Here is a 22,880-nt window from a genome sequence, read left to right as displayed (position 1 = left end):
GCCAACTAGCATCACAGTAAACGCCTTACACGCCAACTAACATCACAGTAAACGCCTTACACACAAACTAGCATCACAGTAAACGCCTTACACGCCAACTAACATCACAGTAAACGCCTTACACACAAACTAGCATCACAGTAAACGCCTTACAAGCCAACTAACATCACAGTAAACGCCTTACACTCCAACTAGCATCACAGTAAACGCCTTACATGCCAACTAACATCACAGTAAACGCCTTACACACAAACTAGCATCACAGTAAACGCCTTACATGCCAACTAACATCACAGTAAACGCCTTACACACAAACTAGCATCACAGTAAACGCCTTACATGCCAACTAACATCACAGTAAACGCCTTACACACAAACTAGCATCACAGTAAACGCCTTACACGCCAACTAACATCACAGTAAACGCCTTACACGCAAACTAGCATCACAGTAAACGCCTTACACACAAACTAGCATCACAGTAAACGCCTTACACGCCAACTAACTTCACAGTAAACGCCTTACACACAAACTAGCATCACAGTAAACGCCTTACACGCCAACTAAAATCACAGTAAACGCCTTACACGCCAACTAGCATCACAGTAAACGCCTTACACGCAAACTAGCATCACAGTAAACGCCTTACACACAAACTAGCATCACAGTAAACGCCTTACACGCCAACTAACATCACAGTAAACGCCTTACACGCCAACTAGCATCACAGTAAACGCCTTACACTCCAACTAGTATCACAGTAAACGCCTTACACGCCAACTGGCATCACAGTAAACGCCTTACACGCCAACTAACATCACAGTAAACGCCTTACACGCCAACTAGCATCACAGTAAACGCCTTACACGCCAACTGGCATCACAGTAAACGCCTTACACGACAACTAACATCACAGTAAACACCTTACACTCCAACTAGCATCACAGTAAATGCCTATCACGCCAACGAGCATCACAGTAAACGCCTTACACACAAACTAGCATCACAGTAAACACCTTACATGCCAACTAACATCACAGTAAACGCCTTACACACAAACTAGCATCACAGTAAACGCCTTACACGCCAACTAATATCACAGTAAACGCCTTACACACAAACTAGCATCACAGTAAACGCCTTACACACAAACTAGCATCACAGTAAACGCCTTACACACAAACTAGCATCACAGTAAACGCCTTACATGCCAACTAACATCACAGTAAACGCCTTACACACAAACTAGCATCACAGTAAACGCCTTACATGCAAACTAGCATCACAGTAAACGCCTTACACGTAAACGACTTACATGCAAACTAACATCACAGTAAACACCTTACACGCAAACTAACATCACAGTAAACGCCTTACAGGCAAATTAGCCTCAGAGTAAACACCTTACCCGCAAACTAGCATCACAGTAAACGCCTTACACGCAAACTAGCATGACAGTAAACACCTTTCATGCAAACTAACATCACAGTAAATGCCTTACATGCAAACTAGCATGACAGTAAACACCTTTCATGCAAACTAACATCACAGTAAATGCCTTACATGCAAACTAGCATCACAGTAAATGCCTTACACGCAAACTAGCATCACAGTAAACGCCTTACACGCAAACTAGCATCACAGTAAACACCTTACGCAAACTAGCATTACAGTAAACGCCTTACACGCCAACTAACATCACAGTAAACGCCTTACACGCCAACTAACATCACAGTAAACGCCTTACACGCCAACTAGCATCACAGTAAACACCTTACACACAAACTAGCATCACAGTAAACGCCTTACACGCCAACTAACATCACAGTAAACGCCTTACACGCCAACTAGCATCACAGTAAACGCCTTACACTCCAACTAGTATCACAGTAAACGCCTTACACGCCAACTGGCATCACAGTAAACGCCTTACACGCCAACTAACATCACAGTAAACGCCTTACACGACAACTAACATCACAGTAAACGCCTTACACTCCAACTAGCATCACAGTAAATGCCTATCACGCCAATGAGCATCACGGTAAACGCCTTACACACAAACTAGCATCACAGTAAACGCCTTACATGCCAACTAACATCACAGTAAACGCCTTACACACAAACTAGCATCACAGTAAACGCCTTACATGCCAACTAACATCACAGTAAACGCCTTACACACAAACTAGCATCACAGTAAACGCCTTACATGCCAACTAACATCACAGTAAATGCCTTACACACAAACTAGCATCACAGTAAACGCCTTACACGCCAACTAGCATCACAGTAAACGCCTTACACGCCAACTAACATCACAGTAAACTCCTTACACGCCAACTAACATCACAGTAAACGCCTTACACGCCAACTAGCATCACAGTAAACGCCTTACACGCCAACTAACATCACAGTAAACGCCTTACATGCAAACTAGCATCACAGTAAACGCCTTACAAGCCAACTAACATCACAGTAAACGCCTTACATGCAAACTAGCATCACAGTAAATGCCTTACAAGCCAACTAACATCACAGTAAATGCCTTACACTCCAACTAGAATCACAGTAAACGCCTATCACGCCAACGAGCATCACAGTAAACGCCTTACATGCCAACTAACATCACAGTAAACGCCTATCACGCCAACGAGCATCACAGTAAACGCCTTACACACAAACTAGCATCCCAGTAAATGCCTTACATGCCAACTAACATCACAGTAAACGCCTTATACACAAACTAGCATCACAGTAAACGCCTTACATGCCAACTAACATCACAGTAAATGCCTTACACACAAACTAGCATCACAGTAAACGCCTTACATGCCAACTAACATCACAGTAAACGCCTTACACACAAACTAGCATCACAGTAAACGCCTTACACGCCAACTAACATCACAGTAAATGCCTTACACGCCAACTAGCATCACAGTAAACGCCTATCACGCCAACGAGCATCACAGTAAACGCCTTACACACAAACTAGCATCACAGTAAACGCCTTACACGCACACTAGCATCGCAGTAAACGCCTTACACGCACACTAGCATCACAGTAAACGCCTTACACGCACACTAGCATCACAGTAAATGCCTTACACGCACAGTAGAATCACAGTAAACGCCTTACATGCCAACTAGCATCACAGTAAACGCCTTACACGCACACTAGCATCACAGTAAATGCCTTACACACAAACTAGCATCACAGTAAACGCCTTACATGCCAACTAACATCACAGTAAACGCCTTACACACAAACTAGCATCACAGTAAACGCCTTACACGCCAACTAACATCACAGTAAATGCCTTACACGCCAACTAGCATCACAGTAAACGCCTATCACGCCAACGAGCATCACAGTAAACGCCTTACACACAAACTAGCATCACAGTAAACGCCTTACACGCACACTAGCATCGCAGTAAACGCCTTACACGCACACTAGCATCACAGTAAATGCCTTACACGCACAGTAGAATCACAGTAAACGCCTTACACGCCAACTAGCATCACAGTAAACGCCTTACACGCCAACTAGCATCAAAGTAACCGGACGAGAGGCGAAACGTCTTCAAGACTTTTCAAGCAAGTCCAGTTGCTCTCTTCTACCAACCACAGATTACTATGTACCTGGACGACTGAGTATCTTCACATATATATCACAGTAAACGCCTTACACGCACACGAGAATCACAGTAAACGCCTTACACGCCAACTAGCATCACAGTAAACGCCTGACAGGCAAATTAGCATCACAGTAAACACCTTACACGCCAACTAGCATCACAGTAAACGCCTTACATGCCAACTAGCATCAAAGTAACGGCCTACATACAAACTAGCATCACAGTAAACGCGTTACAGGCAAATTAGCATCACAGTAAACGCCTTACATGCAAACTAGCATCACAGTAAATGCCTGACAGGAAAGTTAGCATCACAGTAAACACCTTATACGCCAACTAGCATCACAGTAACCGCCTTACATGCAAACTAGCATCACAGTAAACACGTTACAGGCAAATAAGCATCACAGTAAACGCCTTACATGCAAACTAGCATCACAGTAAACGCCTTACACACAAACTAGCATCAAAGTAACCGCCTTACATGCAAACTAGCATCACAGTAAACACGTTACAGGCAAATAAGCATCACAGTAAACGCCTTACACACAAACTGGCATCACAGTAAACGCCTTACACGCCAACTAGCATCACAGTAAACGCCTTACATGCAAACTAACATCACAGTAAACGCCTTACAAGCCAACTAACATCACAGTAAACGCCTTACAGGCAAACTAACATCACAGTAAAAACCTTACAGGCAAATTAAAATCAAAGTAAATGCCTTACACGAAAACTAACATCACAGTAAATGCCTTACAGGCAAACTAACATCACAGTAAAAGCCTTACAGGCAAATTAGCATCAAAGTAAACACCTTACACGCAAACTAACATCACAGTAAACGACTTACATGCCAACTACCATCAAAGTAAACGCCTTACAGGCAAATTAGCATCACAGTAAACACCTTACATGCAAACTAGCATTACGCCTTACACACCAATAACATCACAGTAAACGCCTTACATGCAAACTAACATCACAGTAAACGCCTTACATGCAAACTAACATCACAGTAAACGCCTTACATGCAAACTAGCATCACAGTAAACGCCTTACACGTAAACGCCTTACATGCAAACTAACATCACAGTAAACACCTTACACGCAAACTAACATCACAGTAAACGCCTTACAGGCAAATTAGCCTCAGAGTAAACACCTTACCCGCAAACTAGCATCACAGTAAACGCCTTACACGCAAACTAGCATGACAGTAAACGCCTTTCATGCAAACTAACATCACAGTAAATGCCTTACATGCAAACTAGCATCACAGTAAATGCCTTACACGCAAACTAGCATCACAGTAAACGCCTTACACACAAACTAGCATCACAGTAAACACCTTACGCAAACTAGCATTACAGTAAACGCCTTACACGCAAACTAGCACCACAGTTAACGCCTTACATGCCAACTGGCATCACAGTAAACGCCTTACACGACAACTAACATCACAGTAAACGCCTTACACTCCAACTAGCATCACAGTAAGCACCTTACACGCAAACTAGCATCACAGTAAACGCCTTACAGGCAAATTAGCATCAAAGTAAACACCTTACACGCAAAGTAACATCACAGTAAATGCCTTACAGGCAAACTAACATCACAGTAAATTAGCATCAAAGTAAACACCTTACTCACGAACTAACATCACAGTAAATGCGTTACACGCAAACTAACATCACAGTAAATGCCTTACATGCAAACTAACATCACAGTAAACGCCTTACATGCAAACTAACATCACAGTAAATGCCTTACATGCAAACTAACATCACAGTAAATGCCTTACATGCAAACAAACATCACAGGAAACACCTTACAGGCAAATTAGCATCACAGTAAATGCCTAAAACACAAACTAGCATCACAGTAAATGCCTTACAGGCAAATTAGCATTGAATTAAACGCCTTACACTCAAACTCACATCACAGTAAACGCCTCACATGCAAACTAACATCAGAGTAAACGGCTTACCGGCAAATTAGCATCACAGTGAACGCCTTACAGGCAAATTAGCATCACAGTAAATGCCTAACACACAAACTAGCATCACAGTAAATGCCTTACATGCAAACTAACATCACAGTAAATGACTTACAGGAAAATTAGCATTGAATTAAACGCCTTACACGCAAACTAACATCACAGTAAATGCCTTACATGCAAACTAGCATCACAGTAAATGCCTTACACGCAAACTAGCATCACAGTAAACGCCTTACACGCAAACTAGCATCACAGTAAACACCTTACGCAAACTAGCATTACAGTAAACGCCTTACACGCCAACTAACATCACAGTAAACGCCTTACACGCCAACTAACATCACAGTAAACGCCTTACACGCCAACTAGCATCACAGTAAACACCTTACACACAAACTAGCATCACAGTAAACGCCTTACACGCCAACTAACATCACAGTAAACGCCTTACACGCCAACTAGCATCACAGTAAACGCCTTACACTCCAACTAGTATCACAGTAAACGCCTTACACGCCAACTGGCATCACAGTAAACGCCTTACACGCCAACTAACATCACAGTAAACGCCTTACACGACAACTAACATCACAGTAAACGCCTTACACTCCAACTAGCATCACAGTAAATGCCTATCACGCCAATGAGCATCACAGTAAACGCCTTACACACAAACTAGCATCACAGTAAACGCCTTACATGCCAACTAACATCACAGTAAACGCCTTACACACAAACTAGCATCACAGTAAACGCCTTACATGCCAACTAACATCACAGTAAACGCCTTACACACAAACTAGCATCACAGTAAACGCCTTACATGCCAACTAACATCACAGTAAATGCCTTACACACAAACTAGCATCACAGTAAACGCCTTACACGCCAACTAGCATCACAGTAAACGCCTTACACGCCAACTAACATCACAGTAAACTCCTTACACGCCAACTAACATCACAGTAAACGCCTTACACGCCAACTAGCATCACAGTAAACGCCTTACACGCCAACTAACATCACAGTAAACGCCTTACACGCAAACTAGCATCACAGTAAACGCCTTACATGCCAACTAACATCACAGTAAATGCCTTACACACAAACTAGCATCACAGTAAACGCCTTACACGCCAACTAGCATCACAGTAAACGCCTTACACGCCAACTAACATCACAGTAAACTCCTTACACGCCAACTAACATCACAGTAAACGCCTTACACGCCAACTAGCATCACAGTAAACGCCTTACACGCCAACTAACATCACAGTAAACGCCTTACATGCAAACTAGCATCACAGTAAACGCCTTACAAGCCAACTAACATCACAGTAAACGCCTTACATGCAAACTAGCATCACAGTAAATGCCTTACAAGCCAACTAACATCACAGTAAATGCCTTACACTCCAACTAGAATCACAGTAAACGCCTATCACGCCAACGAGCATCACAGTAAACGCCTTACATGCCAACTAACATCACAGTAAACGCCTATCACGCCAACGAGCATCACAGTAAACGCCTTACACACAAACTAGCATCCCAGTAAATGCCTTACATGCCAACTAACATCACAGTAAACGCCTTATACACAAACTAGCATCACAGTAAACGCCTTACATGCCAACTAACATCACAGTAAATGCCTTACACACAAACTAGCATCACAGTAAACGCCTTACATGCCAACTAACATCACAGTAAACGCCTTACACACAAACTAGCATCACAGTAAACGCCTTACACGCCAACTAACATCACAGTAAATGCCTTACACGCCAACTAGCATCACAGTAAACGCCTATCACGCCAACGAGCATCACAGTAAACGCCTTACACACAAACTAGCATCACAGTAAACGCCTTACACGCACACTAGCATCGCAGTAAACGCCTTACACGCACACTAGCATCACAGTAAACGCCTTACACGCACACTAGCATCACAGTAAATGCCTTACACGCACAGTAGAATCACAGTAAACGCCTTACATGCCAACTAGCATCACAGTAAACGCCTTACACGCACACTAGCATCACAGTAAATGCCTTACACACAAACTAGCATCACAGTAAACGCCTTACATGCCAACTAACATCACAGTAAACGCCTTACACACAAACTAGCATCACAGTAAACGCCTTACACGCCAACTAACATCACAGTAAATGCCTTACACGCCAACTAGCATCACAGTAAACGCCTATCACGCCAACGAGCATCACAGTAAACGCCTTACACACAAACTAGCATCACAGTAAACGCCTTACACGCACACTAGCATCGCAGTAAACGCCTTACACGCACACTAGCATCACAGTAAATGCCTTACACGCACAGTAGAATCACAGTAAACGCCTTACACGCCAACTAGCATCACAGTAAACGCCTTACACGCCAACTAGCATCAAAGTAACCGGACGAGAGGCGAAACGTCTTCAAGACTTTTCAAGCAAGTCCAGTTGCTCTCTTCTACCAACCACAGATTACTATGTACCTGGACGACTGAGTATCTTCACATATATATCACAGTAAACGCCTTACACGCACACGAGAATCACAGTAAACGCCTTACACGCCAACTAGCATCACAGTAAACGCCTGACAGGCAAATTAGCATCACAGTAAACACCTTACACGCCAACTAGCATCACAGTAAACGCCTTACATGCCAACTAGCATCAAAGTAACGGCCTACATACAAACTAGCATCACAGTAAACGCGTTACAGGCAAATTAGCATCACAGTAAACGCCTTACATGCAAACTAGCATCACAGTAAATGCCTGACAGGAAAGTTAGCATCACAGTAAACACCTTATACGCCAACTAGCATCACAGTAACCGCCTTACATGCAAACTAGCATCACAGTAAACACGTTACAGGCAAATAAGCATCACAGTAAACGCCTTACATGCAAACTAGCATCACAGTAAACGCCTTACACACAAACTAGCATCAAAGTAACCGCCTTACATGCAAACTAGCATCACAGTAAACACGTTACAGGCAAATAAGCATCACAGTAAACGCCTTACACACAAACTGGCATCACAGTAAACGCCTTACACGCCAACTAGCATCACAGTAAACGCCTTACATGCAAACTAACATCACAGTAAACGCCTTACAAGCCAACTAACATCACAGTAAACGCCTTACAGGCAAACTAACATCACAGTAAAAACCTTACAGGCAAATTAAAATCAAAGTAAATGCCTTACACGAAAACTAACATCACAGTAAATGCCTTACAGGCAAACTAACATCACAGTAAAAGCCTTACAGGCAAATTAGCATCAAAGTAAACACCTTACACGCAAACTAACATCACAGTAAACGACTTACATGCCAACTACCATCAAAGTAAACGCCTTACAGGCAAATTAGCATCACAGTAAACACCTTACATGCAAACTAGCATTACGCCTTACACACCAATAACATCACAGTAAACGCCTTACATGCAAACTAACATCACAGTAAACGCCTTACATGCAAACTAACATCACAGTAAACGCCTTACATGCAAACTAGCATCACAGTAAACGCCTTACACGTAAACGCCTTACATGCAAACTAACATCACAGTAAACACCTTACACGCAAACTAACATCACAGTAAACGCCTTACAGGCAAATTAGCCTCAGAGTAAACACCTTACCCGCAAACTAGCATCACAGTAAACGCCTTACACGCAAACTAGCATGACAGTAAACGCCTTTCATGCAAACTAACATCACAGTAAATGCCTTACATGCAAACTAGCATCACAGTAAATGCCTTACACGCAAACTAGCATCACAGTAAACGCCTTACACACAAACTAGCATCACAGTAAACACCTTACGCAAACTAGCATTACAGTAAACGCCTTACACGCAAACTAGCACCACAGTTAACGCCTTACATGCCAACTGGCATCACAGTAAACGCCTTACACGACAACTAACATCACAGTAAACGCCTTACACTCCAACTAGCATCACAGTAAGCACCTTACACGCAAACTAGCATCACAGTAAACGCCTTACAGGCAAATTAGCATCAAAGTAAACACCTTACACGCAAAGTAACATCACAGTAAATGCCTTACAGGCAAACTAACATCACAGTAAATTAGCATCAAAGTAAACACCTTACTCACGAACTAACATCACAGTAAATGCGTTACACGCAAACTAACATCACAGTAAATGCCTTACATGCAAACTAACATCACAGTAAACGCCTTACATGCAAACTAACATCACAGTAAATGCCTTACATGCAAACTAACATCACAGTAAATGCCTTACATGCAAACAAACATCACAGGAAACACCTTACAGGCAAATTAGCATCACAGTAAATGCCTAAAACACAAACTAGCATCACAGTAAATGCCTTACAGGCAAATTAGCATTGAATTAAACGCCTTACACTCAAACTCACATCACAGTAAACGCCTCACATGCAAACTAACATCAGAGTAAACGGCTTACCGGCAAATTAGCATCACAGTGAACGCCTTACAGGCAAATTAGCATCACAGTAAATGCCTAACACACAAACTAGCATCACAGTAAATGCCTTACATGCAAACTAACATCACAGTAAATGACTTACAGGAAAATTAGCATTGAATTAAACGCCTTACACGCAAACTAACATCACAGTAAACGCCTTACGCAAACTAGCCTCACAGTAAACACATTACACGCAAATTGGCTTCACAGTAAACGCATTACACGCAAACTAACATCACAGTAAACGCCTTACACAAACTAGCCTCAGAGTAAACGCTTTACACGCAAACTAGCATCACAGTAAACGCCTTACATGCAAACTAACATCACAGTAAATGCCTTACAGGCAAATTAGCATTGAATTAAACGCCTTACACGCAAACTAACATCACAGTAAACGCCTTACGCAAACTAGCCTCACAGTAAACACATTACACGCAAATTAGCTTCACAGTAAACGCCTTACACGCAAACTAGCCTCAGAGTAAACGCTTTACACGCAAACTAGCCTTAAAGTAAACTCCTAACACACTAACTAGCCTCACAGTAAACACATTACACGCCAACTAGCATCACAGTAAATGACTTACACACAAACTAACCTCAGAGTAAATGCTTTACACGCAAACTAGCATCACAGTAAACGCCTTACATGCAAACAAGCCTCACAGTAAACGCCTTACATGCAAACTAACATCACAGGAAACACGTTACAGGCAAACTAGCATCACGCCTTACACAACAATAACATCACAGTAAACGCCTTACACGCAAACTAACATCACAGTAAACGACTTACATGCCAACTACCATCAAAGTAAACGCCTTACAGGCAAATTAGCATCACAGTAAACACCTTACATGCAAACTAGCATCACGCCTTACACACCAATAACATCACAGTAAACGCCTTACATGCAAACTAACATCACAGAAAATGCCTTACAGGCAAATTAGCATCAAAGTAAACGCCTTACATGCAAACTAACATCACAGTAAACGCCTTACACGCAAACTAACATCACAGTAAACGCCTTACATGCAAACTAACATCACAGTAAACGCCTTACATGCAAACTAGCATCACAGTAAACGCCTTACACGCAAACTAACATCACAGTAAACGCCTTACACGCAAACTAACATCACAGTAAACGCCTTACATGCAAACTAGCATCACAGTAAACGCCTTACATGTAAACGCCTTACATGCAAACTAACATCACAGTAAACACCTTACACGCAAAGTAACATCACAGTAAACGCCTTACAGGCAAATTAGCCTCAGAGTAAACACTTTACCCGCAAACTAGCATCACAGTAAACGCCTTACACGCAAACTAGCATCACAGTAAACGCCTTTCATGCAAACTAACATCACAGTAAATGCCTTACATGCAAACTAGCATCACAGTAAATGCCTTACACGCAAACTAGCATCACAGTAAACGCCTTACACACAAACTAGCATCACAGTAAACACCTTACGCAAACTAGCATTACAGTAAACGCCTTACACGCAAACTAGCGTCACAGTTAACACCTTACATGCAAACTAGCATCACAGTAAACGCCTTACATGCAAACTAGCATCACAGTAAACGACTTACACACCAACAAGCATCACAGTAAACACCCTAAACGCAAACTAGCGCCACAGTAAACACCCTAAACGCAAACTAGCGCCACAGTAAACACCCTAAACGCAAAGCAGCGTCACAGTAAATGCCCTAAACGCAAACTAGTGTCACAGTAAACACCCTAAATGCAAACTACCGCCACAGTAAACACCCTGAACGCAAACTAGTGTCACAGTAAACACCCTAAACGCAAACTACCGCCACAGTAAACACCCTAAAAGCAAAGTAGTGTCACAGTAAACAGCCTAAACGCAAACTAGTGTCACAGTAAACAGCCTAACCGCAAACTAGTGTCACAGTAAACAGCCTAAACGAAAACTAGCGCCACAGTAAATGCCCTAAAAGCAAAGTAGTGTCACAGAAAACACCCTAAACGCAAACTACCGCCACAGTAAACGCCCTAAATGCAAACTAGCGTCACAGTAAACACCCTAAACGCTAACTAGTGTCACAGTAAACAGCCTAAACGAAAACTAGCGCCACAGTAAATGTCCTAAAAGCAAAGTAGTGTCACAGTAAACACCCTAAACGCAAACTACCGCCACAGTAAACGCCCTAAATGAAAACTGGCGTCACAGTAAACACCCTAAACGCTAACTAGTGTCACAGTAAACAGCCTAAACGAAAACTAGCGCCACAGTAAATGCCCTAAAAGCAAAGTAGTGTCACAGTAAACACCCTAAACGCAAACTACCGCCACAGTAAACGCCCTAAATGCAAACTAGCGTCACAGTAAACAGCCTAAACGCAAACTAGCGTCACAGTAAATGCCCTAAAAGCAAAGTAGCGTCACAGTAAACAGCCTAAACACAAACTAGCGCCACAGTAAACACCCTAAACGCAAACTAGTGTCACAGTAAACACCCTAAACGCAAACTACCGCCACAGTAAACACCCTGAACGCAAACTAGTGTCACAGTAAACACCCTAAACGCAAACTACCGCCACAGTAAACACCCTGAACGCAAACTAGTGTCACAGTAAACACCCTAAACGCAAACTACCGCCACAGTAAACACCCTAAATGCAAACTAGTGTCACAGTAAACAGTCTAAACGCAAACTAGCGTCACAGTAAATGCCCTAAAAGCAAAGTAGCATCACAGTAAACACCCTAAACGCAAACTACCGCCACAGTAAACACCCTAAACGCAAACTAGTGTCACAGTAAACAGCCTAAACGCAAACTAGCGTCACAGTAAATGCCCTAAAAGCAAAGTAGCGTCACAGTCAACACCCTAAACGCAAACTACCGCCACAGTAAACACCCTGAACGCAAACTACTGCCACAGTAAACACCCTAAACACAAACTAGTGTCACAGTAAACACCCTAAACGCAAACTAGTGTCACAGAAAACAGCCTAAACGCAAACTAGCGTCACAGTAAATGCCCTAAAAGCAAAGTAGTGTCACAGTAAACACCCTAAACGCAAACTACCGCCACAGTAAACACCCTGAACGCAAACTACTGCCACAGTAAACACCCTAAACACAAACTAGTGTCACAGTAAACACCCTAAACGCAAACTAGTGTCACAGTAAACAGTCTAAACGCAAACTAGCGTCACAGTAAATGCCCTAAAAGCAAAGTAGCATCACAGTAAACACCCTAAACGCAAACTACCGCCACAGTAAACACCCTAAACGCAAACTAGTGTCACAGTAAACAGCCTAAACGCAAACTAGCGTCACAGTAAATGCCCTAAAAGCAAAGTAGCGTCACAGTCAACACCCTAAACGCAAACTACCGCCACAGTAAACACCCTGAACGCAAACTACTGCCACAGTAAACACCCTAAACACAAACTAGTGTCACAGTAAACACCCTAAACGCAAACTAGTGTCACAGAAAACAGCCTAAACGCAAACTAGCGTCACAGTAAATGCCCTAAAAGCAAAGTAGTGTCACAGTAAACACCCTAAACGCAAACTACCGCCACAGTAAACACCCTAAACGCAACCTATTGTCACAGTAAACAGTCTAAACACAAACTAGCGTCACAGTAAATGCCCTAAAAGCAAAGTAGTGTCACAGTAAACACCCTAAACGCAAACTAGCGCCACAGTAAACACCCTAAACGCAAACTAGTGTCACAGTAAACACCCTAAACGCAAACTAGTGTCACAGTAAACACCCTAAACGCAAACTACCGCCACAGTAAACACCCTAAACGCAAACTAGTGTCACAGTAAACAGCCTAAACGCAAACTAGCGCCACAGTAAATGCCCTAAAAGCAAAGTAGTGTCACAGTAAACACCCTAAATGCAAACTACCGCCACAGTAAACACCCTAAACGCAAACTAGTGTCACAGTAAACAGCCTAAACGCAAACTAGCGTCACAGTAAATGCCCTAAAAGCAAAGTAGCGTCACAGTCAACACCCTAAACGCAAACTACCGCCACAGTAAACACCCTAAACGCAAACTAGCGCCACAGTAAACACCCTAAACACAAACTAGCGCCACAGTAAACACCCTAAACGCAAACTAGTGTCACAGTAAACAGCCTAAACGCAAACTAGCGTCACAGTAAATGCCCTAAAAGCAAAGTAGTGTCACAGTAAACACCCTAAACGCAAACTACCGCCACAGTAAACACCCTAAACGCAACCTATTGTCACAGTAAACAGTCTAAACACAAACTAGCGTCACAGTAAATGCCCTAAAAGCAAAGTAGTGTCACAGTAAACACCCTAAACGCAAACTAGCGCCACAGTAAACACCCTAAACGCAAACTAGTGTCACAGTAAACACCCTAAACGCAAACTAGTGTCACAGTAAACACCCTAAACGCAAACTACCGCCACAGTAAACACCCTAAACGCAAACTAGCGTCACAGTAAATGCCCTAAAAGCAAAGTAGCGCCACAGTAAACACCCTAAACACAAACTAGTGTCACAGTAAACACCCTAAACACAAACTAGTGTCACAGTAAACACCCTAAACGCAAACTAGTGTCACAGTAAACAGCCTAAACGCAAACTAGCGTCACAGTAAATGCCCTAAAAGCAAAGTAGCGCCACAGTAAACACCCTAAACACAAACTAGTGTCACAGTAAACACCCTAAACGCAAACTAGCGTCACAGTACATGCCCTAAAAGCAAAGTAGCGCCACAGTAAACACCCTAAACACAAACTACTGTCACAGTAAACACCCTAAACGCAAACTAGCGTCACAGTACATGCCCTAAAAGCAAAGTAGCGCCACAGTAAACACCCTAAACACAAACTAGTGTCACAGTAAACACCCTAAACGCAAACTAGTGTCACAGTAAACACCCTAAACGCAAACTAGTGTCACAGTAAACACCCTAAACGCAAACTAGTGTCACAGTAAACAGCCTAAACGCAAACTAGCGTCACAGTAAACGCCCTAAAAGCAAAGTAGCGTCACAGTAAACACCCTAAACACAAACTAGTGTCACAGTAAACACCCTAAACACAAACTACTGTCACAGTAAACACCCTAAACGCAAACTAGCGTCACAGTACATGCCCTAAAAGCAAAGTAGCGCCACAGTAAACACCCTAAACACAAACTAGTGTCACAGTAAACAGCCTAAACGCAAACTACCGCCACAGTAAACACCCTAAACACAAACTAGTGTCACAGTAAACAGCCTAAACGCAAACTACCGCCACAGTAAACACCCTAAACGCAAACTAGTGTCACAGTAAACACCCTAAACGCAAACTAGTGTCACAGTAAACAGCCTAAACGCAAACTAGCGTCACAGTAAACGCCCTAAAAGCAAAGTAGCGTCACAGTAAACACCCTAAACGCAAACTAGTGTCACAGTAAACAGCCTAAACGCAAACTAGCGCCACAGTAAATGCCCTAAAAGCAAAGTAGCGCCACAGTAAACACCCTAAACACAAACTAGTGTCACAGTAAACACCCTAAACACAAACTAGTGTCACAGTAAACACCCTAAACGCAAACTAGTGTCACAGTAAACAGCCTAAACGCAAACTAGCGTCACAGTAAACAGCCTAAACGCAAACTAGCGTCACAGTAAATGCCCTAAAAGCAAAGTAGCGCCACAGTAAACACCCTAAACACAAACTAGTGTCACAGTAAACACCCTAAACGCAAACTAGCGTCACAGTACATGCCCTAAAAGCAAAGTAGCGCCACAGTAAACACCCTAAACACAAACTAGTGTCACAGTAAACACCCTAAACGCAAACTAGTGTCACAGTAAACACCCTAAACGCAAACTAGTGTCACAGTAAACAGCCTAAACGCAAACTACCGCCACAGTAAACACCCTAAACACAAACTAGTGTCACAGTAAACACCCTAAACGCAAACTAGTGTCACAGTAAACACCCTAAACGCAAACTAGTGTCACAGTAAACAGCCTAAACGCAAACTAGCGTCACAGTAAACGCCCTAAAAGCAAACTAGTGTCACAGTAAACAGCCTAAACACAAACTAGCGCCACAGTAAAAGCCCTAAAAGCAAAGTAGTGTCACAGTAAACACCCTAAACGCAAACTACCGCCACAGTAAACACCCTAAACGCAAACTAGTGTCACAGTAAACAGCCTAAATGCAAACTAGCGTCACAGTAAATGCCCTAAATGCAAACTAGCGCCACAGTAAACACCCTAAACGCAAACTAGCATCACAGTAAACGCCCTAAAAGCAAAGTAGCGTCACAGTAAACACCCTAAACGCAAACTAGTGTCACAGTAAACACCCTAAACGCAAACTACTGCCACAGTAAACACCCTAAACGCAAAGTAGCATCACAGTAAACACCCTAAACGCAAAGTAGCGTCACAGTAAACACCCTAAATGCAAACTACCGCCACAGTAAACACCCTAAACGCAAACTAGTGTCACAGTAAACAGCCTAAATGCAAACTAGCGTCACAGTAAATGCCCTAAATGCAAACTAGCGCCACAGTAAACACCCTAAACGCAAACTAGCATCACAGTAAACGCCCTAAAAGCAAAGTAGCGTCACAGTAAACACCCTAAACGCAAACTAGTGTCACAGTAAACACCCTAAACGCAAACTACTGCCACAGTAAACACCCTAAACGCAAAGTATCGTCACAGTAAACACCCTAAATGCAAACTAGTGTCACAGTAAACGCCCTAAATGCAAACTAGCGCCACAGTAAACACCCTAAACGCAAACTACCGCCACAGTAAACACCCTAAACGGAAAGTAGCATCACAGTAAACACCCTAAACGCAAACTACCGCCACAGTAAACACCCTAAACGCAAAGTAGCGTCACAGTAAACACCCTAAACGCAAACTAGCGCCACAGTAAACACCCTAAACACAAACTAGCGCCACAGTAAACACCCTAAACGCAAACTACCGCCACAGTAAACACCCTAAACGGAAAGTAGCATCACAGTATTTTGTTTGTTTGTTTGTTTATTTAGTAAACCAATGTATATACATAATATAATAAATACAATATGGAAAATATACACTAGTTGTACATGGATAACGCAAGAAAGTTTAAAACTTATTTCCATTGCGGTCCAGTAAACACCCTAAACGCAAAGTAGCGTCACAGTAAACACCCTAAACGCAAACTAGCGCCACAGTAAACACCCTAAACACAAACTAGCGCCACAGTAAACACCCTAAACGCAAAGTAGCGTCACAGTAAACACCCTAAACGCAAACTAGTGTCACAGTAAATGCCCTAAACGCAAAGTAGCATTACGATGCTTTATAGTGCTATATTGTATGCAACCTTAAAGAAGCTAAAACAAAAAGTAGGGATGAAGGGATTAGAGATTGATTGAAATAAAGGAAAAGGGAGGGGCTGGATAGAGTGGAGCCCAGAATAGAGTCAGGGAAGAAGGCATAGCTGGAGGGGTAGAAGCAGTGAAGGAGAGATGTTTAGAGGGATAAAGGAGGGGGATGGGGCTCAGTGTGACTCTTCAGTTGAAGTGCTCACAGTGTGATTTGGAACACAGGCGTGTGGGAGTGGCATGTGGGCATTAAGGTGCGAGTGGCGTGTCCGTGTTAAACCTCACATCGTGTGTGTCAGTTCTAATTTCATGGCGTTCCCGGAGCCGAATCCCAGGCCGATGGTGGGATATTGCGGATAAATTGGTTGGGAATGAAAGGCGGCACGGCGGTGTGCTCTTCCCCAGGTGCGCTTAATCTAATTTGATTAAAGAGATGAGGACGGATGATGGCCATGTGGAAACATCACGCCGTTTCAGCTACACCTCCATAAAGAAACTATTACAGCCCTGTCAGCTCCGCCCACATCGGGGGTGGGGTGGGGCGCTGTTTATTACTCACGCTGTGGGGGACGTGGGGTGAGATGGGTGAATTACACATCATTAACTCCCACAGAAAAGGAGGCAGACAGAGAGAGAGAGAGAGAGAGAGAGAGAGAGGATAGAACAGACAGGAAGATAAAACAGTGAAAACTAGCATTACAGAAAAAAGGCTAATCATGAACTAGCATTATAATAAACATTTTAACCACAAACTAGCTTTACACTAAACAAATTAATCATGAACTAGCATTATATTAAACATGCTAGTCATAAACTCGCTTTATAGTAGGCAGGCTAATCATTAACTAATGTACAGTAAACAAGCTGATTGTGAACTAGCATAATTGTAAATACTCTGTACAATTTAGTGTTGTATTACGCATGCTAATCATAAATTAGTGTTATAGTAAACATGCTAGTAATGAACTAGCATTAAAGTAGACAGACTAATCATGAACTTGTGCTATAGTGAACAAGCTAATCGTGAACTAGCATTGTAGTGAACACTGCACAACTTAGCATTATATTTAACACACTAACCACAACACAGCTTTACAGTAAACATGCTAATCATCAAATATCACAATAATAAACACTCTGCACAACAGCATTATAATAAACAGGCTAATAATAAAGCAGCCTTAGCCCAAACAGACTAAAACACAATCTCATGAGTGTCTAGGATTAAAAAAGAAGTCCGTGAGGTGATGTGGGACACGCCCCTCAGTACAGTCTGCATAGTGATGGTGCTACGTGGTGATGCGTTTGTTGCCATGTGTTTTTTTCCTGCTACTGTTTTCTCCTCGTCATTGTTGATGAAGCAGTTTGATGTAAACGAGCTGAAGGCGTGCAGGTGTAGTGACGCCAAGTGGAACGTGTGTGTTCAGGTGTTCAGGGGTGTTCAGAGCTGACAGATAAGTAGCCATTGTTGTTCTGTCAGGAAACACCTGCTTGCTCTCAAACACCATGAGACATGATACGAGAATCCTGGATTGTGATTGGTAATCAGTCATCAGCATCTAGTGATGAATCTGAACATTTGGGACTGAGGCCTAAGATGGCTTCCGCTCTAGTAAGAACTTTTTTTTTTAATTAAAAGATGATGGTGATGAATTCCAGCACTTGGTTTGGGACGGAGCCTTAAGATTGCTGCCACTTTAACAAGAACGCTATCAGACAAAAAGTGTTTGTTTGTCTGGAAATTCCCTCTTGTCATTTTCAAGCAAGTGAGTGCTAATGCAAATTGCCCCTCACTATCGATGTGTTATTGATGAGCAAACTGGGAGTGAAGCTTACAGGAGATTAGCGGCACTATCGGTTTCGTTTAGTGCTGAGTAATTACTAAACGAAGGGGATTTAACGCTCACAAGACAGACACATATAACACAGTTGGAAGAAACACACGCCCTAAAGCAAGAACAGCTTCTATCTAGCAATAAACTCTTTTATTTGGTTTGGGACAGAGCCGAAACATGGCTGCCATTCAACAAGAACCATGTATAAAGTATGAATATGCTGATTATGACACGCCCCCATGTCCTCCGTCCATCATCCCTAAAGTTATGGCTCTGAGGGTAAAAGTTCCCAAGTACCACATCACCCTTTAATATTTGGAGATCAGACATGATTGGTTTGAAGCAGTGGAGTTTATCTTGTGACATCACAGTCTGAGCTCATATTTAGCCCCGCCCCCAAATCAGTTGTATAGAGAGGTAATGAGAAAGTCAGTGATGTACTGTAAATGGAACAGTCAGCTCCTGAATAAAAACTCTCTCTCTTTCTCTCCTTTTTCTGTCTCACAGTGTCTGTCTGTCTGTCTCTAACTTTCTCAAATAATCAAATTTCGTATTGATTATAAAATACTACTATTGACCTTTAAAGCACTGAATGGTCTCGCACCACAGTACCTGAGTGAACTTCTGCTCCTCTATGACCCGCCACGCCTACTTAGATCAAAAGGTGCAGGCTATCTGCTGGTACCTCGTATAGTGAAGGCTACATCAGGGGGCGGAGCCTTTTCTTACAAAGCCCCACTGTTATGGAACAGCCTTCCAAGTAGTGTTCGGGAATCAGACACAGTCTCAGCGTTTAAGTCTCGGCTGAAAACAGATCTGTTTAGTCAAGCCTTGTGTTAATGGTGTTTATGAGGTAAAGGAGTAGATCTGGAGGATCCTCAGACAGAGTGTTTTGGTAAACTGGGATGTATGGATGCTGTCAGTCCCCACTCGCTTGCTCACTCGAGTTTGTTGACGGTGTAGTGGCTGCTGCTTTATGTCCCGGGGCCCCTCATGCCTGTGTTACCTTCTGACTCTCCCCTTTTAGTTATGCTGTCATAGTTAGTTTTGCCGGAGTCCCTGCTTGCACTCAGTGCAATATGTATACTGCTCCTACTTATTCAGGTGATATTGGGCATACCTAACAACCTGTGTCCCTCCCCCCAAAAAAAAAAAAATCTGTCCCTCTGAGTTACATGTCGGTCCTGGGATCAAGATGCTGAACCTCTTCTGCTCCTCGGACCTGCCTGATCCATCCTGGTGCCCTGTGTCTGGTTGGAGTCTCATTGCATCGCTCCTGTGGAGGACGGCCCCATGTGGACAGTTGGGGGTCGCGCCTGGAGGACGCTCTGGACTCTTACAGTGGTGTTTTTGTGGCTGAAGACTGCAGTTGACTTGCTGACTTTAGGACTGCGGTTGTCGCGAACGGTTTTGCGCTCAGGTTTCCGTTGGTGGGGGGTTTATAACATCAACGAAACTGACTTCATGTTAAAACTGTTAATGTTATAGTCATGCTGTCTGTTGTTGCCCAAATGAGGATGGGTTCCCTTTTGAGTCTGGTTCCTCTCGAGGTTTCTTCCTCATGTCGTCTGAGGGAGTTTTTCCTTGCCACCGTCGCCACAGGCTTCATCATTGGGGATAGATTAGGGATAAAATTAGCTCATGTTTTAAGTCGTTCAAATTCTGTAAAGCTGCTTTGCGACAATGTTTATTGTTAAAAGCGCTATACAAATAAACTTGACTTGACTTTCTCCGTCTTTTTCTCGCCCCACTTTCTCTCTTTCTTTCCTGTCTCTTTGTCTTTACCTGTTCCTATCACTCTTTTCCTCTCTATTGCATCCCCTGTTTCTCTTTCATTCCTTCTTTTTTGTCTCTCTTTTTATGTTTATTTCTCTGTCTCTCTCATTCCCTTTTTATTGGTCCGTCTCTAGCTTTCTCTTTTCTGTCCATCTGTCTGTCTCTCACTCTCTAATACCTGTTCTATAAGATGCAAATGAGCAACAGCAGTGAAATGAACAAGGTCTCTCTCTCTGTCACACACACACAGAAGAATAAGAAACAGCGAGTCCTACCTTGTCATCGATGTCACTCTCGCTGTCACACTATAAAGAGAGGAGAAGAAGAGAGAATTATTCATGTGCTCCTGGATGTGGAGCTCATTATCAGAGCAGGTTGGTGTTCTCCATGTGGAAGTTCTCCATTTCAGGGTTCTCCATCTCTCTGGATGGAAGGAATGAAGGAGAACCTTCAAAACACATAAAAACACGATAAATCCCCAAGTTTCTAGGTTTAGTTTTCCTGTTTTGCTGAGTGAGGAACACAACACAACATCCTGAGATCTACAAGCTCCTCCTCCTGTCATTCTGAGACCGACAAGCTCCTCCTCCTGTCATTCTGAGACCGACAAGCTCCTCCTCCTGTCATTCTGAGACTGACAAGCTCCTCCTCCTGCTATCCTGAGACTGACAAGTTCCTCCTCCTGCTATCCTGAGACCTACAAGCTCCTCCTCCTGTCATGCTACACTCTACGAGCTCCTCCCCCCCTTTACCCCCTCTTCCGTCTCTAATCCATACATTTGTATGTTTGCCATTTTGCCTCTCCGCACATAAACGGACTCGAGTTATGTGGATGCAAATGAGCAGTTATGAATATGTAAATTAGTCTTGGCAGGCATTTGCACTTTAAAGGAGCTGGGGAAGGGCTCGAGTGTGTTGCTCACCATGGGATTTCACATTCAAATGCCTCGAAGGCCTCACTTGCCTCCAGACAATATTGTGTGTGTGTGTGTGTGTGTGTGTGTGTGTGTGTGTGTGTGTGTGCAAAACATCCCTGTTATCGTACCTTCTAAAAACACAGCTGCTTAAGTGTACAGAGGAGTACTGGAGTGTAACGTGTTCTCAGCTTGTCCTGTCTGTCAGTGTGAAGGCATGGAGTGTTTTGACACACCTTTGTGTGTGTGTGTGTGTGTGTGTGTGTGTGTGTGTGTGTGTGTGTGTGTGTCAGAATCAGTATTCTGGGTACAATTGGGTCATTAAGACGAGAACAGACAGATGACAGGTGAGAGAGTTAAGGATTAACCAATTGTCACTCAAAATTCCCTTTCAGAGAAACACCCCCCCCCCCCCCCCCCCCACACACACACACCACAGTGCTGCTGAGTTCTGGATTCTGATCGGTCAGTGTTGAAGGTGTTGATTAATTCTCTCTAACAGCAGCTTTGACAGTAGTACAGGTTTATATTAATGCACTGGTCCTGATACGTTATGATTTCAATAGCAACAGCTTGTTCACAGAGGTGTGTCCAGGGGACGCGCCATGTAAATATGATAAAAGACGTGTTCTGAAAACATTTCTAGAAGGAGTCTCCAGTGTCAGCGCTGTGTAACAGTCAGAGGTGAAGCTGAAACATCTTCAGGACAGATGAGTTTACACTTCTTTACAGTTTCTCAGGAACATGACCAGCTATGAATTTCATCTCATTAACTGAGACAGAGAGAGCCAGAGAGAGAGAGAGAGAGAGAGAG

At 43.0% G+C, this 22,880-nt stretch overlaps 1 protein-coding gene across 10 annotated transcripts in view; it reads right to left on the bottom strand.

The window, feature by feature from the left end:
- The window catches only part of fbrsl1 (fibrosin-like 1), a 458,282-nt gene that overhangs the window by 173,788 nt on the left and 261,614 nt on the right, over nt 1-22,880 (bottom strand). For all 10 annotated transcript variants that reach the window (XR_009651461.1, XM_060907558.1, XM_060907552.1 and 7 more), the window contains one exon: nt 21,428-21,457. Coding sequence is in view for 9 of the 10 variants with exons in the window: in XM_060907558.1 (XP_060763541.1) it covers nt 21,428-21,457 (30 nt within the window). In the remaining variant the exon portion in view is untranslated. The remainder of the gene's footprint in view (nt 1-21,427; nt 21,458-22,880) is intronic.

Source organism: Neoarius graeffei, chromosome 24, assembly GCF_027579695.1.
Source record: "Neoarius graeffei isolate fNeoGra1 chromosome 24, fNeoGra1.pri, whole genome shotgun sequence".
NCBI lineage: Eukaryota > Metazoa > Chordata > Actinopteri > Siluriformes > Ariidae > Neoarius > Neoarius graeffei.
The sequence above is the reverse complement of the archived record's forward strand: the minus strand, read 5'-3'. Positions and strand labels throughout refer to the sequence as shown.